Source organism: Aethina tumida, chromosome 2, assembly GCF_024364675.1.
Source record: "Aethina tumida isolate Nest 87 chromosome 2, icAetTumi1.1, whole genome shotgun sequence".
Taxonomy (NCBI): domain Eukaryota; kingdom Metazoa; phylum Arthropoda; class Insecta; order Coleoptera; family Nitidulidae; genus Aethina; species Aethina tumida.
The window spans coordinates 37,965,000-37,985,368 of record NC_065436.1 but is presented as its reverse complement, the minus strand read 5'-3'; the positions used below and the strand labels follow the sequence as shown (position 1 = coordinate 37,985,368).

At 34.4% G+C, this 20,369-nt stretch overlaps 7 protein-coding genes across 8 annotated transcripts in view; 5 read left to right on the top strand and 2 right to left on the bottom strand.

Annotated features, from left to right (window-relative positions):
* Positions 1 to 2,017, top strand: part of LOC109595215 (uncharacterized) — a 2,285-nt gene extending 268 nt beyond the window's left edge. Inside the window, exon 2 of the mRNA XM_049962491.1 lies at positions 1,055 to 2,017. Within this exon, the coding sequence (XP_049818448.1) occupies positions 1,055 to 1,852 (798 nt within the window). The 3' untranslated portion in view covers positions 1,853 to 2,017. The remainder of the gene's footprint in view (positions 1 to 1,054) is intronic.
* The window catches only part of LOC109595239 (protein gone early), a 53,312-nt gene extending 43,098 nt beyond the window's left edge, over positions 1 to 10,214 (top strand). Inside the window, exons 5-13 of the mRNA XM_049963385.1 lie at positions 7,965 to 8,179; positions 8,234 to 8,434; positions 8,487 to 8,718; positions 8,769 to 8,986; positions 9,038 to 9,336; positions 9,393 to 9,660; positions 9,717 to 9,812; positions 9,863 to 9,939; positions 9,992 to 10,214. Coding sequence (XP_049819342.1) covers positions 7,965 to 8,179; positions 8,234 to 8,434; positions 8,487 to 8,718; positions 8,769 to 8,986; positions 9,038 to 9,336; positions 9,393 to 9,660; positions 9,717 to 9,812; positions 9,863 to 9,939; positions 9,992 to 10,091 — 1,706 coding nt within the window. The 3' untranslated portion in view covers positions 10,092 to 10,214. The remainder of the gene's footprint in view (positions 1 to 7,964; positions 8,180 to 8,233; positions 8,435 to 8,486; positions 8,719 to 8,768; positions 8,987 to 9,037; positions 9,337 to 9,392; positions 9,661 to 9,716; positions 9,813 to 9,862; positions 9,940 to 9,991) is intronic.
* On the top strand, positions 4,228 to 6,101 carry LOC109603773 (uncharacterized). Its single transcript, XM_020020269.2, has 3 exons — positions 4,228 to 4,257; positions 4,311 to 4,761; positions 4,824 to 6,101. The coding sequence occupies exons 1-3, from the start codon at positions 4,243 to 4,245 to the stop codon at positions 5,981 to 5,983; spliced, it is 1,626 nt and encodes a 541-aa protein (XP_019875828.1). The 5' UTR covers positions 4,228 to 4,242; the 3' UTR covers positions 5,984 to 6,101.
* Positions 10,210 to 13,181, bottom strand: LOC109595240 (uncharacterized). The gene is made up of 9 exons (XM_020010554.2): positions 12,472 to 13,181; positions 12,171 to 12,421; positions 11,937 to 12,116; positions 11,788 to 11,886; positions 11,589 to 11,730; positions 11,444 to 11,532; positions 11,260 to 11,377; positions 10,661 to 11,203; positions 10,210 to 10,603 (listed from the first exon to the last, which is right to left on the bottom strand). Exons 1-9 carry the CDS (start codon positions 13,048 to 13,050, stop codon positions 10,229 to 10,231), a joined length of 2,376 nt encoding a protein of 791 aa, XP_019866113.2. The 5' UTR covers positions 13,051 to 13,181; the 3' UTR covers positions 10,210 to 10,228.
* Positions 13,182 to 13,347: 166 nt separating this feature from the next.
* Positions 13,348 to 15,898, top strand: LOC109595200 (coiled-coil domain-containing protein 93). 2 transcript variants are annotated; one of them, XM_020010504.2, is made up of 10 exons: positions 13,349 to 13,512; positions 13,567 to 13,775; positions 13,832 to 13,943; positions 14,001 to 14,330; positions 14,414 to 14,461; positions 14,519 to 14,817; positions 14,872 to 14,985; positions 15,046 to 15,254; positions 15,309 to 15,429; positions 15,484 to 15,898. In XM_020010504.2, the coding sequence occupies exons 1-10, from the start codon at positions 13,429 to 13,431 to the stop codon at positions 15,725 to 15,727; spliced, it is 1,770 nt and encodes a 589-aa protein (XP_019866063.1). In that variant the 5' UTR covers positions 13,349 to 13,428; the 3' UTR covers positions 15,728 to 15,898. The 2 variants fall into 2 exon arrangements, with proteins under 2 accessions (XP_049819343.1, XP_019866063.1); XM_049963386.1 differs by lacking the exon at positions 14,414 to 14,461 and having other exon boundaries at positions 13,348 to 13,512.
* A 201-nt stretch (positions 15,899 to 16,099) lies between these two features.
* On the top strand, positions 16,100 to 17,002 carry LOC109595227 (larval cuticle protein A2B). Its single transcript, XM_020010537.2, has 4 exons — positions 16,100 to 16,257; positions 16,322 to 16,502; positions 16,554 to 16,756; positions 16,810 to 17,002. Exons 1-4 carry the CDS (start codon positions 16,249 to 16,251, stop codon positions 16,954 to 16,956), a joined length of 540 nt encoding a protein of 179 aa, XP_019866096.1. The 5' UTR covers positions 16,100 to 16,248; the 3' UTR covers positions 16,957 to 17,002.
* LOC109595186 (uncharacterized) lies at positions 16,977 to 19,427 on the bottom strand. The gene is made up of 2 exons (XM_020010490.2): positions 18,062 to 19,427; positions 16,977 to 18,006 (listed from the first exon to the last, which is right to left on the bottom strand). Exons 1-2 carry the CDS (start codon positions 19,032 to 19,034, stop codon positions 17,006 to 17,008), a joined length of 1,974 nt encoding a protein of 657 aa, XP_019866049.2. The 5' UTR covers positions 19,035 to 19,427; the 3' UTR covers positions 16,977 to 17,005.
* Between the last annotated feature and the right edge of the window lie 942 nt (positions 19,428 to 20,369).

Here is a 20,369-nt window from a genome sequence, read left to right as displayed (position 1 = left end):
ATATTAAAAATTGTATTTGGTAATATGACATTTTAATTTTAGAATGTGAATAGAATATTTACAATTTTTTATTTTTAAATATAAAGTTTGACTTTTTTAATTTCGTAGTTTCTTATTTAATATAAAAAAAATGTTATGCCTTTTAAAATTCTTTTAAAACTGAATGACATAATATATATCCCTCTTAAATTGAAAATAAATTAAATTTATTGTTAAGTTTTAAAGGAAACATTTCATCAAGATAATATGGTACACAATCCATTTTAAGTTTTTGTTTATTTTTATTTCTATAAATTTTCGAGAGCAAATTTGGAGAATAGAATATACTGAATAAATTATAAAATATATTTGGTAATCTGACATTTTGATCTTAACATTATAGCTTTGTGGTTATCTTTTATTGGAAACTCAAGGATGTTTATAAATATGAATAATCCCTGACCATTCTAATACTATTAATTAAAATTTGATTTTAATGTTTTAATTTAGTTTTCTATTTGTTATTGATTTTTCAATAAAACTTATATTAAGAAATATTGATTTTTGATGATTTAGTTAAATGGAAATATTCTCGGTTAATTTAAATATGAGAAGAAAACAAAGTTTGCACAATAATAATGTATTTAAAGATAACCAGCAAAACGAATCGTTCGAAAGCGTTGTTGAGAAACCTGTGAAGAAAATAAATTTCAAGACTGAAACGCAATAAATCCATGCATCTTTGCTATGTTTCAGTTTGTCTCTCAAAAAGGCAACCGTTTCCATATTAGCTGTAAATATTTCAGAGGTGACACAATATTTTTACGTAAGGCTAACCTTAATAATCTCAATCAGGTACATAAAACAACAGAAGTTTTATCTTGGCAAAGATGCTGGTCTATTGTTTCGTTGCGCTTGTTTCGCATCGCGTCGCGTTTCTATGTTAATTCGTTCGTTATTACACACGTTACAGTTACGTTAATTATGTCGTTCCAGTCTTTAACGAGTCTGCGATTGCATCATAACAAACTGCGGTGCATTAATTGGAATAATACCGATTATTTATTATGTTCAGGTCGTCGCGTTGGCGGCTCTGGTCCATGGCAAGCCCCAGTACAACTATCCCGCACCTTCAGCGCCTAGCGGTAGCTACGGCGCCCCCGGGTTCGGAGGCGGCGGCGCTGGCGGAGGCGGCATCGGGGGTGGTGGGGGAATTGGCATCGGAGGAGGCGGAACTGGGGGAGGTGGGATCGGAGGAGGAGGAGGAGGTGGAATCGGCATCGGTGGAGGCGGAGGAGGAGGAGGTGGCGGCGGTGGTGGAGGTGTAATTGGCATCGGTGGAGGCGGCGGCGGCACCATTGTCCAGAAACACATCTACGTGCACGTTGCCCCTCCGGAACCGGAAGAATCCCGGCCGCAACGTCCTATTTCGGCGGGTCAGGCCACGAAACACTATAAGATAATATTTATAAAGGCACCTAGCGGTCCGGCCCCGACCGCCCCGACGATTCCGGTGCAAGCACAAAACGAAGAGAAGACACTCGTCTACGTGTTGGTGAAGAGGCCGGACGATGCGCCAGAAATAAGCGTGCCCACTGCCGCTCCAACGCAACCCAGCAAACCGGAAGTATACTTCATTCGTTACAAAACGCAGAAACAGGCAACGGGCGGTGGCGGTGGAGGAGGAGGCGGAGGAATTGGTATCGGAGGAGGCGGTGGAGGAATTGGTATCGGAGGAGGCGGTGGAGGAATTGGTATCGGAGGAGGCGGTGGAGGAATTGGAGGCGGCGGCGGAGGAATCGGCGGAGGAGGAGGTGGTGGTGGAAGGCCGTCCACAAGTTACGGACCTCCGGGACAAAGCGGACCTTATTAGATTCGTTCGTGTAGATTGTGATTATGTCAAATACGTAGATCAATCAACTACTGTATTTACTTACCTTCTTTACCTTCATTGTACATATACACATATTGTTCATTTTAATTGTATCAAATAGTTGATAGGTTAAGCAAATGCGGTGACAAATAAATGTATTTTTAGTAGAAATTTAACGCATTTTTATTTCTAATACTGGTTTTTATATCTAAAAAAGGTTAAATATTACATCACTCTTTTTATTCAATTAACAATCATCATAAGACGGAAGATGAGTATAAAAAAGCAATCAGCACTTAATTTATTATTATTATTCGTTGACGTAGAAACGGCATTAATAAATTTTGACTTTTACTATTAAGAGATCTATTTATTTTCTGACTATTTTTTTGATACATAACACTTCTGTTTTTATTAAAATAATTTTAAATTTTATTAGGGGATATTTACAATTTAAATCTAAAGGCAACAGGTGCACAACAATAATTTATTTTTTTTATTTGAAATGGAGTGATGTCATTCTTAAGCATTTTTTAATACAAATCTAAAGAAAAATATTATTATTCAGTTCATTTACCTTTAAAAGGTAATTTATAATAATTGCCTTTTATGGTTGAAGAATGAAAAGGATCTATTGTGCGACGTGATTATAAAAAATATTTATGTAAAAATATAAATAATCAACTTTTTTATTAGTTTTTGTTTTTTTAGTAAGAATATATTTTACAATAAAATTTATTAAAAGCTACGTTGTATCGCATTAATTTATATCCAAAAAATAAAAATATAACAAAACTAAATATGCATTAAAAATAAGTGACTTATTTGATTGATTTATTTAACTAATTAGAATTAAAATTCTTATTATTTTTAGTATGTAAATTACTATTGTATTTATTATGTTACATAATTGACGTAAAAATGGGAAAATTCCTAGTTTTACCTTTCACTATTTATTTTATGATTAAACTTAATTGTCACACTGATTAGTTTTATTAGAAGTCATTTAAATATTAAAGCTTGAATCACCAAATGCACACAATTTTTTTCTTTTAATTCTTGACAAAAATCACTGGGTTAAGATTAAAATGAGTTCATCGTTCGACAATTTATATAATATTTAAGGCAATTAATTTAAGAATGGACACCTTTAAAAAGTTGGTCGAATTACAAAACTTGGGTCGGCCGATTTAGCGAAGCGAAGATCAACCATTAACCTTCCGAACATTGGGGTTTCAAAAGAATACATCTATTTTAAATTATATCATTTTTCTAGTAAAATGTCAACCGTGTGAACCGGTTACGAATCCTGCCTCTGGAATTCCTATATGAATAATGGTCAATATATTCCTTATCTCACTTTATTTAATTATTTCTGTCATTTAATGATTTGATCACGCCTTTTATTTCATTTTCATATATAAATTAATAGAAAAAATTAAGTGATCTAGTAATTATATTCAGCGATTAATAAATGAAATGTCAAACTTCTTGAACAAGTTCGGAACAGGATACATAAATTGCACACAGTTTTAAAAGTTGCAGTACAATTTTATTCAAACTTTTTTATCTTATACCAATAAAATGCATATTGGTTTTTAACTATTTCAAACATCCTCGAAATATGTAAATATAATGTGGCAATTAAATGGTGATGACTTAAAAAATATTAAATGTCATACATTAATTGACACAAATGTTAATTATGATATTTTATAAAAATATTTTTGAATGATTTCAATAGATGAATATTATTATTCAGGGACCAATTGATTGTGTCAACTACTTTTTTTTACAATTGCAACATACTATTTATCTCACTTCGTTTGATTATTTTATAAATGGTTTAGATTTATTTTTAATTTCGTAAATTTGTACCGGATATTTTTTTGGTTGTGAAAGCTTGCTGAACAAAAGATAAGCAGCACCTACTATTAATAATAGTAAATCATAAATTTAATTTTTTATTAATTATTGCTTCCAACTGGTGTTATTTTGATTTATAATTGAATTATACACAATAATCGTTTAAAAGCGTATAATTAAAGAGTTTTTTGTGTAATACATCTTTTTCCTTGTGTTTGTACTCGTTCAATACCATTTCAACCATCCATCTTTATGACGAATTCTTGTTTGATGCGGTCGCATCGAGACGAAGATGAAGTGTAAAGGTGAATGTCTCTGAGTTGACACCCGCGATACACATCGAAAATGGGCAAGGTTAAGATTGGTGGACCGGTGTTTTTATTTATCCATCTAAATGTTAACCTGTGCCGTGCGTGTCCTTGCGAAAAGGATGTCTCGGTCCGAATCGAATCGGTGGGGCGGCGCCGCACTATATATTCATTCGATTGCCCAAAATTCATGTCAATAGACACACAGGCCCAATCATGAAACTTCTGCTGGTAAGTATTCAGTGAGTGACTTAGTGCGGTGGATTTATTACCTGGATTTGTAGATCGCGGCAGTGTTGGCCGTCGCAGCCGCCGACGTGAAAGAGCTCAATGTGGCCCGCAACAGTTACGGGCAACCCGTCGACCCCCTCAAGGGTTCCGGCACGGACGCGCAAGCTGCCACAGCCGCCGCACCCACCGCCATTCCTACTGGAAACATTCATTTGGGCACCGTGGGAAATGTTAAATACGAAATTGATTCGAGCTCTTTAGCCGGTTTGGATCCTGCCAAACTGGCCGAACTCAATTTGGACCTGTCGACTGTTGGAGCCGAAGATTCTGAACTCAAAAGTCTCGGCAGTGTGTCTTTAGCTGGTCTTCTCGGTGGTGCTTTGCAAGGTGCTTCTTTGCAGGGTGCCAGTTTGCAAGGTGGAGCTTTGCAAAGTGCTGGTGTACAAGGTGCTGGTTTGCAAGGCATTGGTTTGCAAGGTGGAGCTTTGCAAGGAGCCTTCCAAGGTATGGTTTCTCTAAAAACAACAGTGATAATTCCAGTTATTAACACTAGTCGAATGTTTCAGGCAACTTCCAACAACAACTTCCAGCCATCGGTTCAACACCCGCCACATTCTCCAACCTTCCTATACTTCAGTCTACTCCCGCCACTTTCTCCAACCTTCCATTGCTTCAATCTACCGCCGCCAGTTTACCTAGTCTTCCCCTGATCCAACCTACCGTAGCCAGTTTCTCAAACTTGAATCTGGCCGATAACTCCGGTCCATCCGTCAACATCGGTTTCAACAACAGAAACAACTTCGCCCAAAACACTGACTCACATTCCGAAGAAGGTGGCGAAACCGACAAACACTTGTACTTCTACACCGCCCCTGAAGAACCGGAACCTGCCGCCCCGAGAGTTATCTTGCCACCTAAACCCAAGAACAACGTTAAGGTGATCTTCGTGAAAGCTCCTGAATTCAAAACCGCCCCGGCTCCAGTCATCCAACCCGAATCTCTTCAAAAAGGCGAAGAGAAAACTGTGGTATACGTTCTCGTCAAGAAACCAGAAGAGCCAGCTCCCATTGTCTTACCCACACCACCGCCCACCAAGCCCTCCAAACCCGAAGTTGTCTTCATCAAGTACAAAGATCAAAAAGACGCCGAGGAAGCTGTCATTCACATCCAAAATACCGGCTCCTCCGCAGGCCTGGACTCCGGGCTCATTGGGGTTAATAGTGTCAGTGGCAGCTCTGTTGCTGATCAGCGCGCACTTCTTAACACCATTAGTCAAGGGAAAAACAACGGTTTAGGCTCGTTCAACATCCAAGAAAGGACCGGATTTGGTGTCACCCAAAGTCCCCTGGATATTTCCTCGATCAGCAGCTTGAACTTGGGTGGTCTGTCATCTAGCAACGGATTGAGTGGTTTGAATTTCGTTTCTGATGGAGGTTTGGGAGGATTCAACTCCTTCAGTACCACCACCCTTTCCCCGTTGATTGGCAACGGGCTCAATTTTGGCACCACGGCTGCCCCAGGTTTTGCCTTCTCCACACCAGCACCGCAAATCTCGATCAACAACTTCCCTACTTCTACCCCATCTCCGATTAGCTACAGCACCACTGGAACACCAGGCACTTTGTTCGACAGTTTCGGTGAAGAGGAATCCGCCAGTTCCGGTTCATTCGCCTTGGCCCCCAAGCCCCATTCTATCTATGGCCCACCCATAAACAAGAAGAAATAATTTAATCGATCGAATAGGAAATTTTTTTAATTAATTTAGTTAGTATTTATAATTCTCAATGTGAGAAAAGACTTGCCTGTATATATTGTACAATAAAAAATTAAAAAATTTTACCAGACCTATTTTTATTTCTTTATTTTATTCACGGATGCATATTACGTAATGATGAGTTAGTTATATATGGACTTTAAACTTGAAATATGTAAATTCGGTTAAATTAGGTTGTTGTATCTTTGGATAATTTATGTAAATTTTTGGGAAGGCTAACCATCCACATTCTCTAACCTGAACTTAATGCCAAATCCTTTCAGGATGTAAATTAAATTATTGAGACTATACGTAATATAATGATCAGCTTTAAATTTAAATGTTAATAAAGTGTCAACACAGCAGAAACAGCGGAGAAGAATTTCGGCAATATTAAGTAACGTACATCTGTAACAAATTGTCCAAGGCAACGGTCCATTTCGTATTTATGTAAATTCATCGATGTAAATAACAGATTAACATACGAATCACCGCATTTAATGTCAAATGAGAAGGAACATGCTTTTAGTTAAAGGTTCCCATTAGTTTATACATATTTTCGCAACCAAATCTCAAGTCTAGACCCTATTGTGTAGTTTTTATGCGATTGTTCAATAACAACAATTGTTGCACTACGTGGATAATTACTTTTAATTAAAGCGAAAATCTTATTTTATTTATGAAACAAAAATAATAATAATAATAACGAAGAGATATTAATAAGGAACAAACATCACGTAGTAAAAATCCGTTTGTGCAGTTTATGCACTTGACTTTCCCTACGGTTTATCTGCTTTCTCTATTGGTGACTTATCAGAGTTCCCTTTAAAGTATACGCGGAAATCGTGTCGCATCTTTATTCTTGTAATTATTATTAACCCGATAAACATCCTTCAATAACACCTCTAACCTTTGCCAGTAATTATACCCAATTGTCTTACTGTTTGATGTTTTTATTATAAAATGTTGCATATTTTTATGATGCAGGAAAAAATATTAGAATCTATCGATAACACATCCGCATAATTAGCATAATTATTTGTTCACACGTTCGGGTAATTGACCATATACATAAATTCTTACCCAACACAAGATGAAATGAAATGAAATTAGTTATTCTGTGGAACAATGTTTCAGAGTGAGTGTGTCACAATTGACACTTTCTTCCTTTAACAACCGAACTTTTTTAATATACGCCCATTTCATTTCACAAGAGAAAATTGTTAAAATGCCATCTTTTGAATTAACAATTGTTTAAATAGTCTGTAAACAATAATAAACTTCGTGTAATTACAACAAATTTAAAAAATTAATTGGAAAACTATGTTTAATTATTTATTACGTAAATATACAATAAAATTTAATTTTTTTAAAAAAAAGAACGGTGTACTTTTCGACAGTTTGTATGAAATTGTTCTTATTTTTTCAAGACACAAATTCATAATAATTTAAATTGATTCATGCAGTCTTTGTTGTCTGATAAACTTGTCCACTTTCTCTTTCCTCACACACGATACATATTTTGGCATTTCGATTAAAAGATGCAGTCGCAGCCTGACCACACCTAAAGCGTACTTGGACCTATTTTGCCATTCACACTGACCGCAATAACTTCACTTAATTGCGGTTTGATTAATGTTGGAAATATGCATCATCCTCGGCCCGAAGTAGGAAATAATTTTAATTATATATCACCATTGTAGTCCCGAGAAGTTTGGTTAATAGTCATAGGTTTGGGAAATAATCAAATTAAAAAATATTTAAATGTTAAGGCCGCGACTCATCCACATACATACGATGGTGATGAACAGCCAAGATCCGATTCCTACTTGATACGCCTTTACCTCGAATGAATCGACTAAACGCTTTGATTAATTAATCAGCATCTCATTATTATTTATAAACGTTGTGCAATTTAAAAATTCCAAAAACTAAAATGTTGAATTTGTTGCAGGTGGTTGGTACGTTTTGCGCAATTGGAACGACGCGGACTTCGATCGCGACATGATCCTTACCAAATTGCATGTCGATTACGGCGTCACTCCCTTTTTCCAAATCACCGTCGAACCGAATCCCAGATCGCCCGGACAAAATTCAATTCGGATTTCTCCGGCGGGATTGGGTTTACCCACCAAGGATTATTATTACCGGGATGACTTAAACGATAGGGTATTAATCAATTGCACCTTGTAAGCGCAAGGTAAAACTGAGGGATGTTTTCAGGTCGTTGCAGCTTACAAAGAACTGATACGTGATGTGATAATTCCGTTGAACACAGCATCAAACGAGGCGACGAAGTTTGGGATCGACATGTTCTCGTACGAGAAGCGAATCGCTGAAATAACTCCTGATCCTGTAATTTTAAGGAATCCCATACACACGTACAACGTCCGTACGTTGTCCGAACTTAAAGAAACTGTACAAGTACGTTTTTTATAACGATTTTGTGTGCAGTTAAGCATTATTTTGTTTCTAGTTGCCGTTGTTCGATATTCTGACGGGCATGTACCCGGAATCAGGCATAACGTTGAGCTCTGAAGTGATTGTGACGTCTCCTGAGTATTTGCAAGAGATCTCCGTAATCGTCTCGTCGACAGATCGTAAAACGATGAACGGATATTTGATATGGACGCTTGTTAGAAGTTACTTGCCGTATTTGTCTTCTGTCTTTACTTCTTCATGGGATACGTTCAACGCTGAACTCTATGGTCGGTAACTCTGTTACATTATGTTTTCTACTTACGGTTTTATTTTTTAGGTGTTCAACGTTCTTTGGAAAGGTGGGAAACTTGTGCGAGGATAACAAGAAGATTTATGGGATTAGCAAGTGATGCTCTAAAGGAGATAGAAAATCCATTGACTGTAAACGTTATTCGTGTTGTTAATGACACGTTCCAATCAATTTTAGACGTTGCCAAAACAAAATTAATCGCATTCGAACACAATTCTTCACTCTATTCACATCTCAGATCAAAAGTAAGCTGATAATTAATGACGTGCAATTGATAATAAAATGATTGTTTTCAGTTAAACAACATTAGGATACAAATAGGTCTGCCAGAAAGAATAAAGAAGTCAGAATATTTAGAAAATTACTACAAGAAGTTGCAAATAATTAAATTATACTTTTTTGAAAGCATTAAAAATGGGATCAAATTTAAGAAAAAAATGGAAGAACTCTCTTTAATAGGACATTCGAATGAAAGTACTGCGATTATTAACATGGTTACGGATACACCCATTGTGTCATATTCCTCCACTGACAATAAACTTTTTATTCCCCGTACGTTATTAAGCGTACCAAATTTTGACTACAATTACCCTAGGTAAATATATTAATCTTATGATTTTTTTGCTTTATTATTATTATTATTCCTTTCAGTTCCATAATCTATGGAAGATTAGGTGTGGAAATTGCAAATGCAGTATTATCTTCTATACTTCCTTACGGCAGTTTATGGACTGGCAATAATAAACTGTTGTCTTACGATCACAACACCGCAATAGATTCCTTAAAAAGTGTTGGGAGTTCGACGGAATGTCTCTCAAAGTTTATTTTGAATTTGAATCTGGACGTGCCAGCGGCAACGGTTAATGAAACCTCCCTTGAACTAATTAAACAATTTGCTGCTGTAAAATTAGCACACGAAGTATTCTATTTGTTCTCTATCAATTTGTTACAGAATATAATTTTAATTATTTTTAGGCGTTGTTGAAGTCATTAGAATCGGATCCTCATGTTCATCAACCTACCCTGGAACAATTTGAGGATTCGGCCTTATTTTTCCTATCATATTCTCAGGTAAATTTTTTACAAAAATAATCACGTAAATGTAATCAATATTATTTCAGACTCAGTGTTCAGAAACCGCAAACCAACAACAAACATTTGATAGACTGGTTAATTTTAAATTGTCCCAAAAAACTCGGTAAACAAGAAAAATTAATTTTAATTGCAATTATACTACAATGTTTTTTCAGGTTGCACTTATTGTGGTCTCAACACGAAGACTTTGCAAGGTCGTTCGATTGCGACACGAGCAAAAAACTAAAATGTCGTGATAGTTTCAGTTTAATATAAATTAGTATTGTCCAAAATGTGATGTATATAATGAACAATCAGGATGAGAATGAAGTATTTATTTTGTAATATAATTCGTATTTTAGTTTTGAATTATTTTAATAAAACCAAGTTTTTATATAAGGACCGTTTATTATTTAGTAATCTGTAACTTCATCTACAAAACTTGAACCTAAATCTAAAGGTGAATCCTTATTTGGTTCTTCTAACAAAGTGATTTCTTCTTGCAAAACAACATCATTCTCACAAGCAGAATCTTTTTCTAAACCGTTGTCCTCTACTGAAATAATTTCATTAACTTTAGCTCTTTTTTTTGGTGGTTCAGAGCTTTGTTCATCATCAACAGTTAAATCTTCTATGATATTTTCAGTTTTCTCGTATTTTTCTTCATGAGTGTTCACTCTTTCATCACTATCGTCGATTGATATAACTGTATTGTTTAAATCCTCCTCAACATTGTTTTTATTACCTTCAATTTCTTCTTGTACTAAATTTTCATCGACATTAGAATCCTAAATAATTTTAAAATATTAGTATAATATTTTACATAAAATAAACAATTATTTTACCCCACTAGATATTACTTCTGCTTCTTCCATTAATTCGGGTTGTGGCGATTTTTCCTTATTTTTAATGGGAGGCGAAATAACTTCATTTGATATTATAACTATTTTCGGTTCAGTTGTTTCAGAACATTCTTCTTTATTCACAAATTCAATTTGCTCATCAAAATTCGACTCGACCCTTTCGAAACACTCCTCTTTATGCACAGTTTCATTTTGATCTTCAAAACTCAATGTCTCATAAGTCTTTACCGTTGCAGAATCGAAATATGGGTACAACAAAGAGGGACAAATGGGATGACAGAGTCGCTCCAAGTTATTCAAACCAATTTCGCAAGTCTTTGCGATAAACCTATTCGGGGAATTTGCTCCGTGATTCAACAAATCAATGCTCATTTGCAAAGGCGGTAGCAAAGAGAGTGTTTCATGATCGTAAATTGCTACTACGATTTCATAAAGCAGCGCCTGACATTCAATATTGTTGTATGGTGGAGTCACTTTTGCAGACTGTATATTTAAGAGCGTTTTGAATATTACATTATACACATCCTTAAAATTATCATTTGTTATCATACATAGTAAAAATTTGATTCCTTGATATTTACCTGTAAAATCTTTAAATCTTTTAAATTTAATGAGTTACTGTTGAATAAATGTTTCAGACAATCCAAAGCCAATTTACAACTTTTTTCATTATGTTCGATTTTTAAAGCAGACAAACTTCTAAAATAATTTAAATTTTATACAATTAATTAATAAAATTAAAAAATAATATAAATTAGAACTTACGGATTTTTAACATTTTGTGCACTAGATATGATTTTTTCCTTAATTGCTTTTGATTTAGCTTTTGAAGATAATCCCACTGTATTATTAATCTAAAATTTAAGATCAATATTATACATAATATAAAGAAAAAGACATATAAAATTACATTTAAAACAACTTGTTGTTTTACTGGTTTTACATCATGTAAAATGGCTGTTATTAATTGATGTTGTAAATTATTGTTAATTGCAGACTTTGCAATCTTTATCCATGCTATAATCGTTTTGTAAATAGCTTCCTTGTACGCACTAAAAATAGAACATTTCAATTAAAATTTATTAAAAATTCAAAAATATATTTATTACCAGTCAATGGTAAAACAATCGCATTTTTGGCTTCTACTCAAACAATCCAGTAACAATTTACTTATGGTAAAGCAAAATGGCAATAAATGACTTTGATACCTACAAAATATTAGTAATAGAAAAGTTAACAAAGCACAAAATCAACTTACCAATTTATAGTTAATTGCAACATATGCAACAAGTCTTTTTGAATAATATTAAGTAATAAAGTAAAATGATAAGTATTTGATGAAACATTTTCAGATAAACAATGATGAACAGATAAACCTCTAATTATTACATCCAAAATCTGCTTTGGTTTTGTTTCTTTTGTTGCAGAAAATTTTTTACTGGAATCAAATTATATTTTAATAATAATCTATTACAGAAGATAAAATAAATACCTGATCATGTATTTTATAAAACACAAACAGTTTCTTAAGCGCCTAGTGGTAACATATATTGTTTTAATACTGTCAAAGGTGTTTTTGTTAAAAGTAAATGGCGTGTCAGTTTCAGACTCTTCATATGATTCTATTTCAGTAACATTTTCAAATAAAACATCATACAAACTATGTACAGTTAAACACAGCTTTCCAAACTGATTCGAAAAATTTTTAATGTGGTTGCTTCCATCCACACCTGCTCCACCAACCTGTCCAAAAAACTATTGTAATTGAATTTAATTAATGAATATGCACAAACCTGTTGCAGTAGTAAAAATGTGTGTCCAGCTTTTTGAACAATATCATTGTTTTCATTGTCCAGCATTTTAACAACAAATGTATCGATTTTGTTTTTAAATGGTCCTACAGAACTGGCATAATATTTCATACAAGTAATCAAGCAATCCAAAGATACTTGTACTTGGTAAACATTTTCCAAAGGGGTTGATACACAAGATTCAACAATTTTTGCTAAATAATCACCGACGAATCGTTTGTTGAACTCTTGATCTTTTGGTGCATATTCTATGATCGCACTTAAAGTTGACAGCTTTTGTTCCTTGCAGATGTCAACTGGTTGTTGTATTAAACACAAATTGAGCCATTTCAATGAGTTTTCGGATGATTCAAAAGAAAATGCCGGCAAAATCGTTATCAGAAGTTCCAAACCTTCCACTCTTGTTTTGGCAGAACTCAACATTTTATTTATGCCGGCAACAATTGTTTTTCTATTTTGCTCTTCGTTTACATTTAATTTCATTATGTCAGAAACGAATGATTTCACTTCCCAATCCGACGTGGAAAAAGTGTCTTCAATTTGGTTTTCGTTTAGTGGCATTTTTAATCACTGTGATGCACTTTGACAAATCGTGTTTTGCAAAACTAACCTCAAAAAATTTGGAGGTTAGGCCCATAGAAAACCTAGGCCACTGAATAAAAAATTGATTTTACTTAACTAAATTTTTTTTCGTTTAATTATTGAATAAATTCAATACATAATGAATAACAAGAATTTTAAGATATATATTTAATAACATTTAAAAACTTATTATAGAAACTTATAAGTATATTTTAATATAAATGATTACGTATAGATGTCGCTTTTTATTATTCATAAAATAAAAGTTTAAGTTGTCAAAACAGTCCCACGTAATATATATTCAGGAACGAAAAGATAACACTTTTCGAATGATATGGTGTTAAAAATCCATGAAAAATGGCTTCTGTTAATCCCGATGTGGTACAAAAATTAAAAAACGCACAGAAACTGCCAATAAGACAAGACGGTGATGGACATGAAGTAAAAATAATGGTACTGTTGACGGCCGTGTTTTCCACAAAATTTGTATTTTAGATCGAGGTACGCGAAGATGAAGAACAGTCGATCAAATTTCAAGAAATTATTGATCTCCTCGTGGCTGCCGGGTATTTTAGAGCCAGAATAAAGGGACTGTCACCATTCGATAAAGTAGTTGGAGGCATGACTTGGTGCATTGAGTCATGTAACGTTGATGTGGATGTCGATCTGTTGTTCCAGGAAAACTCCACAATTGGCCAAAAAATGTACAACAATAACTCAAAAAAGTAATTTAATTTCCTAAATTATGAATATATTGTAGAGCTTTGACAGAGAAAATTGTGGGAGTGTTACCAAAAATAAAGTGTCCTCACAGAATTGAACCACATCAAATACAGGGATTGGATTTCATACATATTTTTCCAGTTATACAAGTATAATAAAATTAATAATTTCAGAGAATTTGATAATGACCAAACAGTTTTTTTTAGTGGCTAGTAAAGAGATCAATGGAATTTAGACAAGAAAGGGCTGCTTTTGTCAGATCCTATGCTATAAACCAATTCAACAAAGACTTCCCCATCCACAATCAAACAAAAGAAACAGAAGAGAAGATGTTAGATAATGTTAAATGTGTAAATGATGTGTACAGACCTAACAGGTATTACAAAAGGAAAAATGCTCCACCACCTGATATTCAATCTAGGGTTCAGATTACATTGTTAGAATATGGACACAGGGCTAAATCTGAAATAGCCCAATTAAATGACAAGGAGAGAAAAAAAGAGGAGGAAGAAATATTACATAATCAAGCTGAAGAGGTATTTTACATTTTTGAGTATTTAGCATTTAATGTTTTTTATGATTTTGTTTGTTGTATTGTTTGCATGTTGTGTGATTTTAGCGCAAAATTGATCAGCTTCTTAACAACTTAATTGTAGCTAAAGAAGAGGTAAGTAGTGAAAGCTTAAATCATTATTAGTTTTCATTTGTTTTTGTTTTGAATCAGGTTCCAAATTATGAGGATTTGAATGATGAAGACAAGGAGAATTTGGCTAAACATTATGCAATGCTGCAATCTGAATTGAAGGATGGTGGTGCTAAATCCAGAGAGCAAAACCACATTGCTGCACTGGAGGAGCAAGGTAAATTGTTGGCTGAAAGTATACTTCAAATGGAAAAAAGTATTAAACTTAGTCAAGACAATATGAAAGATGTTAAATTAAATTTGGAAGAAACAAGACTGAAACAGCAGGAGGCTGACAAAGCTTTAAAGGAATTGGAGGATAATGAAGCAAAAGATCCAGAGTAAATTAATTAATTAATTTAATTTGTTTATTTGTATTTGAGTGTAAATTTTAGGAGTGTTAAAGAAGTGGAAGAACTAGTCATATTAAACGAGAATTTGCGAACTGAAGAAACTCAGTTTAGAGAACACTGCAAAGTGGAACTTGTAAGACTGCAGAAGTTAATTGAGTAAGTAATACAAATAGACAAAAATATATTGTAATAATGTTTATTTATATTAATATGTAGAGAGTCCAAAAATGCAAAGAGTGCAAGTGAAGAAACAACTAATATAGAAAAAGAATTAGAAGAGGAGCATGCCAAAGTTAAAAATGCCAGATTGCTGTTGGCCAAGAAAAATCGTTCGGTTGCCGCACTTGAGCGTCAAATGGACGAGGTACCGAACCGTGCGGAGTTGGCTCAGTACCAAAGACGATTTTTGGAATTATATAATCAAGGTATTAATAATTACTTGCGACAAAAGTCGGATTTTTAAATGTTTTTATTTTTAGTCGCAGCCAAACACAAAGAAACTAAGCAATATTATACTTTGTACAACAGTTTGGAGGACACGCGACTGTACATGCAAAAAGAGTTGTCACTTTTGAATTCGATATCCGAAAATTATCCAGAGTAAGATCTAATGACTCACAAAAAGTCAAAGTTGTTTATAACAATTACTTTCAGGGCGATGCGTTCGAGCGCCGGCAAGGAAGAGTTTATCGAACAAATGCGCAATGCGGTCGAAGGCGTGCGCCATTCCCGCCTCAGGGCGGAACGCAACGTAGCTGAGGAGAGGGCGAAGCGCGAGCGACTGGGAACGTCGCTGCACGTGCTTGTCGAAACAGGAAGGAAATACGTTGCGGCGTTACGACGTCTAGGCGTCGAATGTCGACGACACGAGGCTGCGCTCGCTCAACATAACACCTGAATGATATCGGACAATTCACGCTCATTTTTTATATATAAATAATATTTAACACTCTAAATGCTGCGTGTACCCCTGTAATGGAACGAAAGAGTGCAATAATGTCTATGAACTGATGTTTCGTGCAAAAATATGTTTTTATTGTTTTATACATAAATAAATGGTATAATCTTGTGATTGTTTTTATTTAAGAACATAAAAACAAGTGATGCGATGGATAAAAATACAAGATTGTTTATCTCAATGTCTCTGAAAACATGGCGAGCTGATCAAGGATTCGCGAAAACACGTAATCCACGTATTATGTCATACAACGGACCAAACAAACTAGTATATCACATGGTCGTTTTTTAAACAATATATTTAACAAGGTTCGTCTGATCGAGCGCCAAATCTAACGTACTTTCACTTCGTTAAAAGAATACCACGGCTCAGTTAAACGTGCTGCTTTCTTCATTGAACACAAGCGTATGAAAATTTATTTGTTCTTGTTGAATTTTGTGTCGTGAAAAACGGCTGTAACGATGTTTAAGGTCAGTACCACCTGCGTACTTATGCTAATTTAACACTCTCGCTCCTGTATTATTCTCCTTGCAGATATTATTGTTGTCAAGCTTTGTAGGGCTTGTATTTTGTGACGTGTCCCATTTGGTGGTTGAAGTTAGCACCGAACCACCTCCACCGAAACCATATGCATTTGGTTATGCAGCTGGTCGCTTTCCAGGACACATAGACCGCACCCATTCCGAAGTTTCGGATGGTTCCGGAGTTGTGCAAGGTAAAACAAAAAAATTGTTACAAATCATTTTAAACAATAATTAACGAACAGGTTCGTATTCGTACGTGGATCCTCGCCATCAAATCCGTACAGTGGAATATGTGGCGGACAAAAACGGCTTCCACCCCGTCCTGAACAAAAATCCACCTCCATTGCCCAAAGACAGCGCGGCGGTTGCGCAAGCTAAAGAAAAGCATTTGTTGCAATACGCTGCGATTGCAGCCTCTCATCAGGTGCAACCTAATTCGGTTTTGGTAAGTGTTGTATGAATTATTGAACTGTAGTTTGTGAAATGGTATTGGTCTAGGTGCCGGTTGATTCAGCAGCAGTTCAATATGCCAAAAATAAGCATCTGAGTTTGTTCCAAAAGATCGCCGAGGAACACGCCAGGATTGCTGAAGAACGGAAAGCTTTGGAATTGGCCGAAGAGGCGCAGAAAAATGTCCTTTTTTAACATGTACATAAGCTGTAAATTAAATAAAATAAATGTACAGTGAAAAGGTTTATTTCAATTTAACAAAAATTTCTAACATAAAGAGTAACAAGGAAGCAGTACAACCGATAATCAAAATATAAAAAGGAGTTTGCAAATCTTGAACAGTAAAAGGTTTGTATTTTTTCCCCGTCCAAGCGGCCTTCATCTGGAACTCCAAAATCAAAGCGTCAACGGTGTCTTGATACCATGCATTCACCAACCCGTTTTCAATCAATTTTCTCAACATCCAATTAAATCTAGGTAATAAAGGTGAACCGATCGGAACAATATAAGCAACGAAATAAGAAATAGGACACTCCTTGACGATGTGCAATAAAGGATAGCCATCCGGTCCAACATATTTAGATTTCAGAAACATTTCTGCATCCTTCTTGCGTTCCACCCCAGCAATTTTCCTCCCGTACGCCACCCTGTCCAAAGTCACAACGTTTTTGAGGTAAGTTCGTGTACGAGCGTGCAACCGCTTGATCATCGCCGATTCATTTGTACCGAAAATATTAAACGAAGTATAAATCGGATAATTTGTCTGATCTAAGTCTTTTAAAGTGTCTATATCGGGATGAAACGTGGGAGTGGTGAACGAACGTACCAAGCTACCCTGAAAAACACCTGCCATGATCACGTTTAAGAGCATGTAGCAAACTAAGAACGGTCCCAAATGGGTGTTGCGAGGTATGAAGATATTCGAAGAGATCAACATGGAGTAAATATCCAAACAGGCCTTAGAAAAGTCTCGGTCGCCGAAAAGTCGCCGTTCTGCGAACCAAATAACAGTGCAGACAGCCAGAATGATTAAAACAGCAAGCCACGTGATCAAATCGAAGCAACGGAAAACTACAGTCCATTCAGGAAGCTTCGTGGATTTGGGCACCACGATGCAGATCTGATCGTTCGTGTACGGAGTTGTGAATTCAAATTTGGTGGTGTTATAGTTGGTGATGAAGCGGCCGTTTGTTGAAAGGTGGACTTGTCGCCTAACTATTTGGTTTAAACTACCTGTTATCGTACCTAAAACAGTTCATCTAATTAATATTACATTAAATTTCTCATTTAAAAACTGTACCATTAGGAAAAACGAATCCGAAATAGTTATTTTCACGCTGAATGTTGGAAACTGTGAAGTTTAAATAAGATGCGAGTGTGGCCAAAATTGCTCCATCCAATCCTCCGAAACCTGATATTTGTTTCATCTTTTTGTAAACAACATTTCCATCCAGTCCCTTCGGTGTTCTCTTTATTGCCGTTGGATGTCTTTCAAACATAGCAATTTTAAGCGGGTACTGATTGAAATTAATCAGGTTGTTATAAATTAAATAGGGATATCGTATTATTTGTTCCGGGTTATACATTTTCACCACACCCCATTCGTTTACACCAACCCTTTTAAAGGGATTGTAAATGTAAATCGTTTTAAAATTGCAAGAATATGGAGCATGTGCTACCACGTTCAAAATATTATATTTGAACCAAAAGGTCAATAGAACATTGGCAATTTCCTGGTGGTTGTTTCGTGGACAATCATAATCCTTATAAACGAAAAAAATCGAGTACAAAGCTCTCGCCTTGGAGACCACCGAATCCGGATTATTTTCCAAATGAAACAACAAACTATCCGGATCGTATACAACTAAAATGTAAACATCCTCCGGATCAGAAGAGAAACGTTGCACTTTCGAAATGGTTTCCTCATTCACAAAGCTGTGATTTGAACGATCTTTCTCAATACGCACGGGATAATTGAAAATTTGATTCGGCGTTAACTTATCCGATTTGTATACGTTGATTATCGCAGCTTTAGAACGACATACAGATTTAATAAGCATGGTTGAGAAAATTGTCACTTGAAAATTATAGTTATTCGACATAATAGAGCGTATATTTACGGTTTTCGCCGATTTGAAATGTCTCGTGTAAATTGTCGACAAATCAGTAAAATGTTTGCCATATTTCGCGGTTGAATCATTGTCTATATTTATGGAAACAGTTACTGAAGCTGCTACATACGAAACTATTAATATAGAAACATATACAAGCATGATTTAAAACGTACTGCCTAAATATCGTCGACAAAATGGAATTTTAAGAGCTGTGTAAACAATAATCGTTTCATTAATGTCACATCAAAGTCTTTGTGTTCTTGTCAATTTGGGTACATATTTGTTTTACCAGTTTAAACCCGTATTTTGAGTGCATGCAATATTTACATAGAACAATAAGTTGTGGAATGGCTAAGTTCAAAATATTTGTTGAAATAGCATATAATTAAAATTTTATTATTTATTTATTGCTGAAAGACATTATTATTTTACTGTTTATTAAATAAATTCCACAAATAACACTTTTTGGGTAGTTGTGTTTACACTGGAACAAGAATAACTATTATGTATACAAAAATATTTATTATCTATATTAAAATATGGATTATTGAATTTAAATCTTAATAAAAGCATTTAATATGCCACCAAGTTTACACTATAAGCATATGTGTTAGTAAATATGTTTGCATAACAAATATTTTGATAGAATTTATTATTAATAATGTAAGTTAAGTATATATTCGAAAGTTTAAACTGTAGTCTTTTTGATTAAATATTAAATTCAACTGAAAGCAATGAAACAACATATATAATTTTTTTAAAATTATTGTGTATAAACGTTGAAATTGAATTTATTATTTAAACAAACTGCGGGCCTGGAGTTATTAAATATGTCTATTCAAAGAAAATTATTATTATTTCTTTTCTGTTAAAAGACATTTTTAATTCTCCTGTGCTTTAGATTTACTGTGAATCACAAGACAGCAATTATTTTTAATTATAGAATTAAAATTTTTTGTAACACTAGTTATGTTATGTCCCCACATATGTACGTAAGACGATTATCTGAAATATGTCAATCCTAAATTCCCAGACGACCTAGTCTTTATAAGGAAAAACCCTAGTTTTCTTAAATAAACATTCCAAAACAATTAAGAACTAAAATAAAAATGTTAATGAGTCTTAAATTAATACTCTTAATTATGAATAGGAATAATACTGTCTGTAAATATGTTATAATCAATTGTTTACAGAGCTTATAAATTAGCGGTAGTTTTCTATTGTTAACCTCGTTTAACCTAAGAACAAAATTATTTTTGGCAAACTAAAGGAATTACAACCTGTCAGACATAAAACTGGATATTACTGGTTGATGTAATGGGCAACGTTGATTTAGCATTAAACATATCCAGTCTAAAGATATAAACAAAGTATAAAATATGATGTAAACACCAAGAATGAATTTCCTTTTTTTGTGTAACCTTCATTAATTACATTATGTACATACAAGAATAATTAAATAGTTCCTTATCAAGTAGATAATTAAAAAATTCC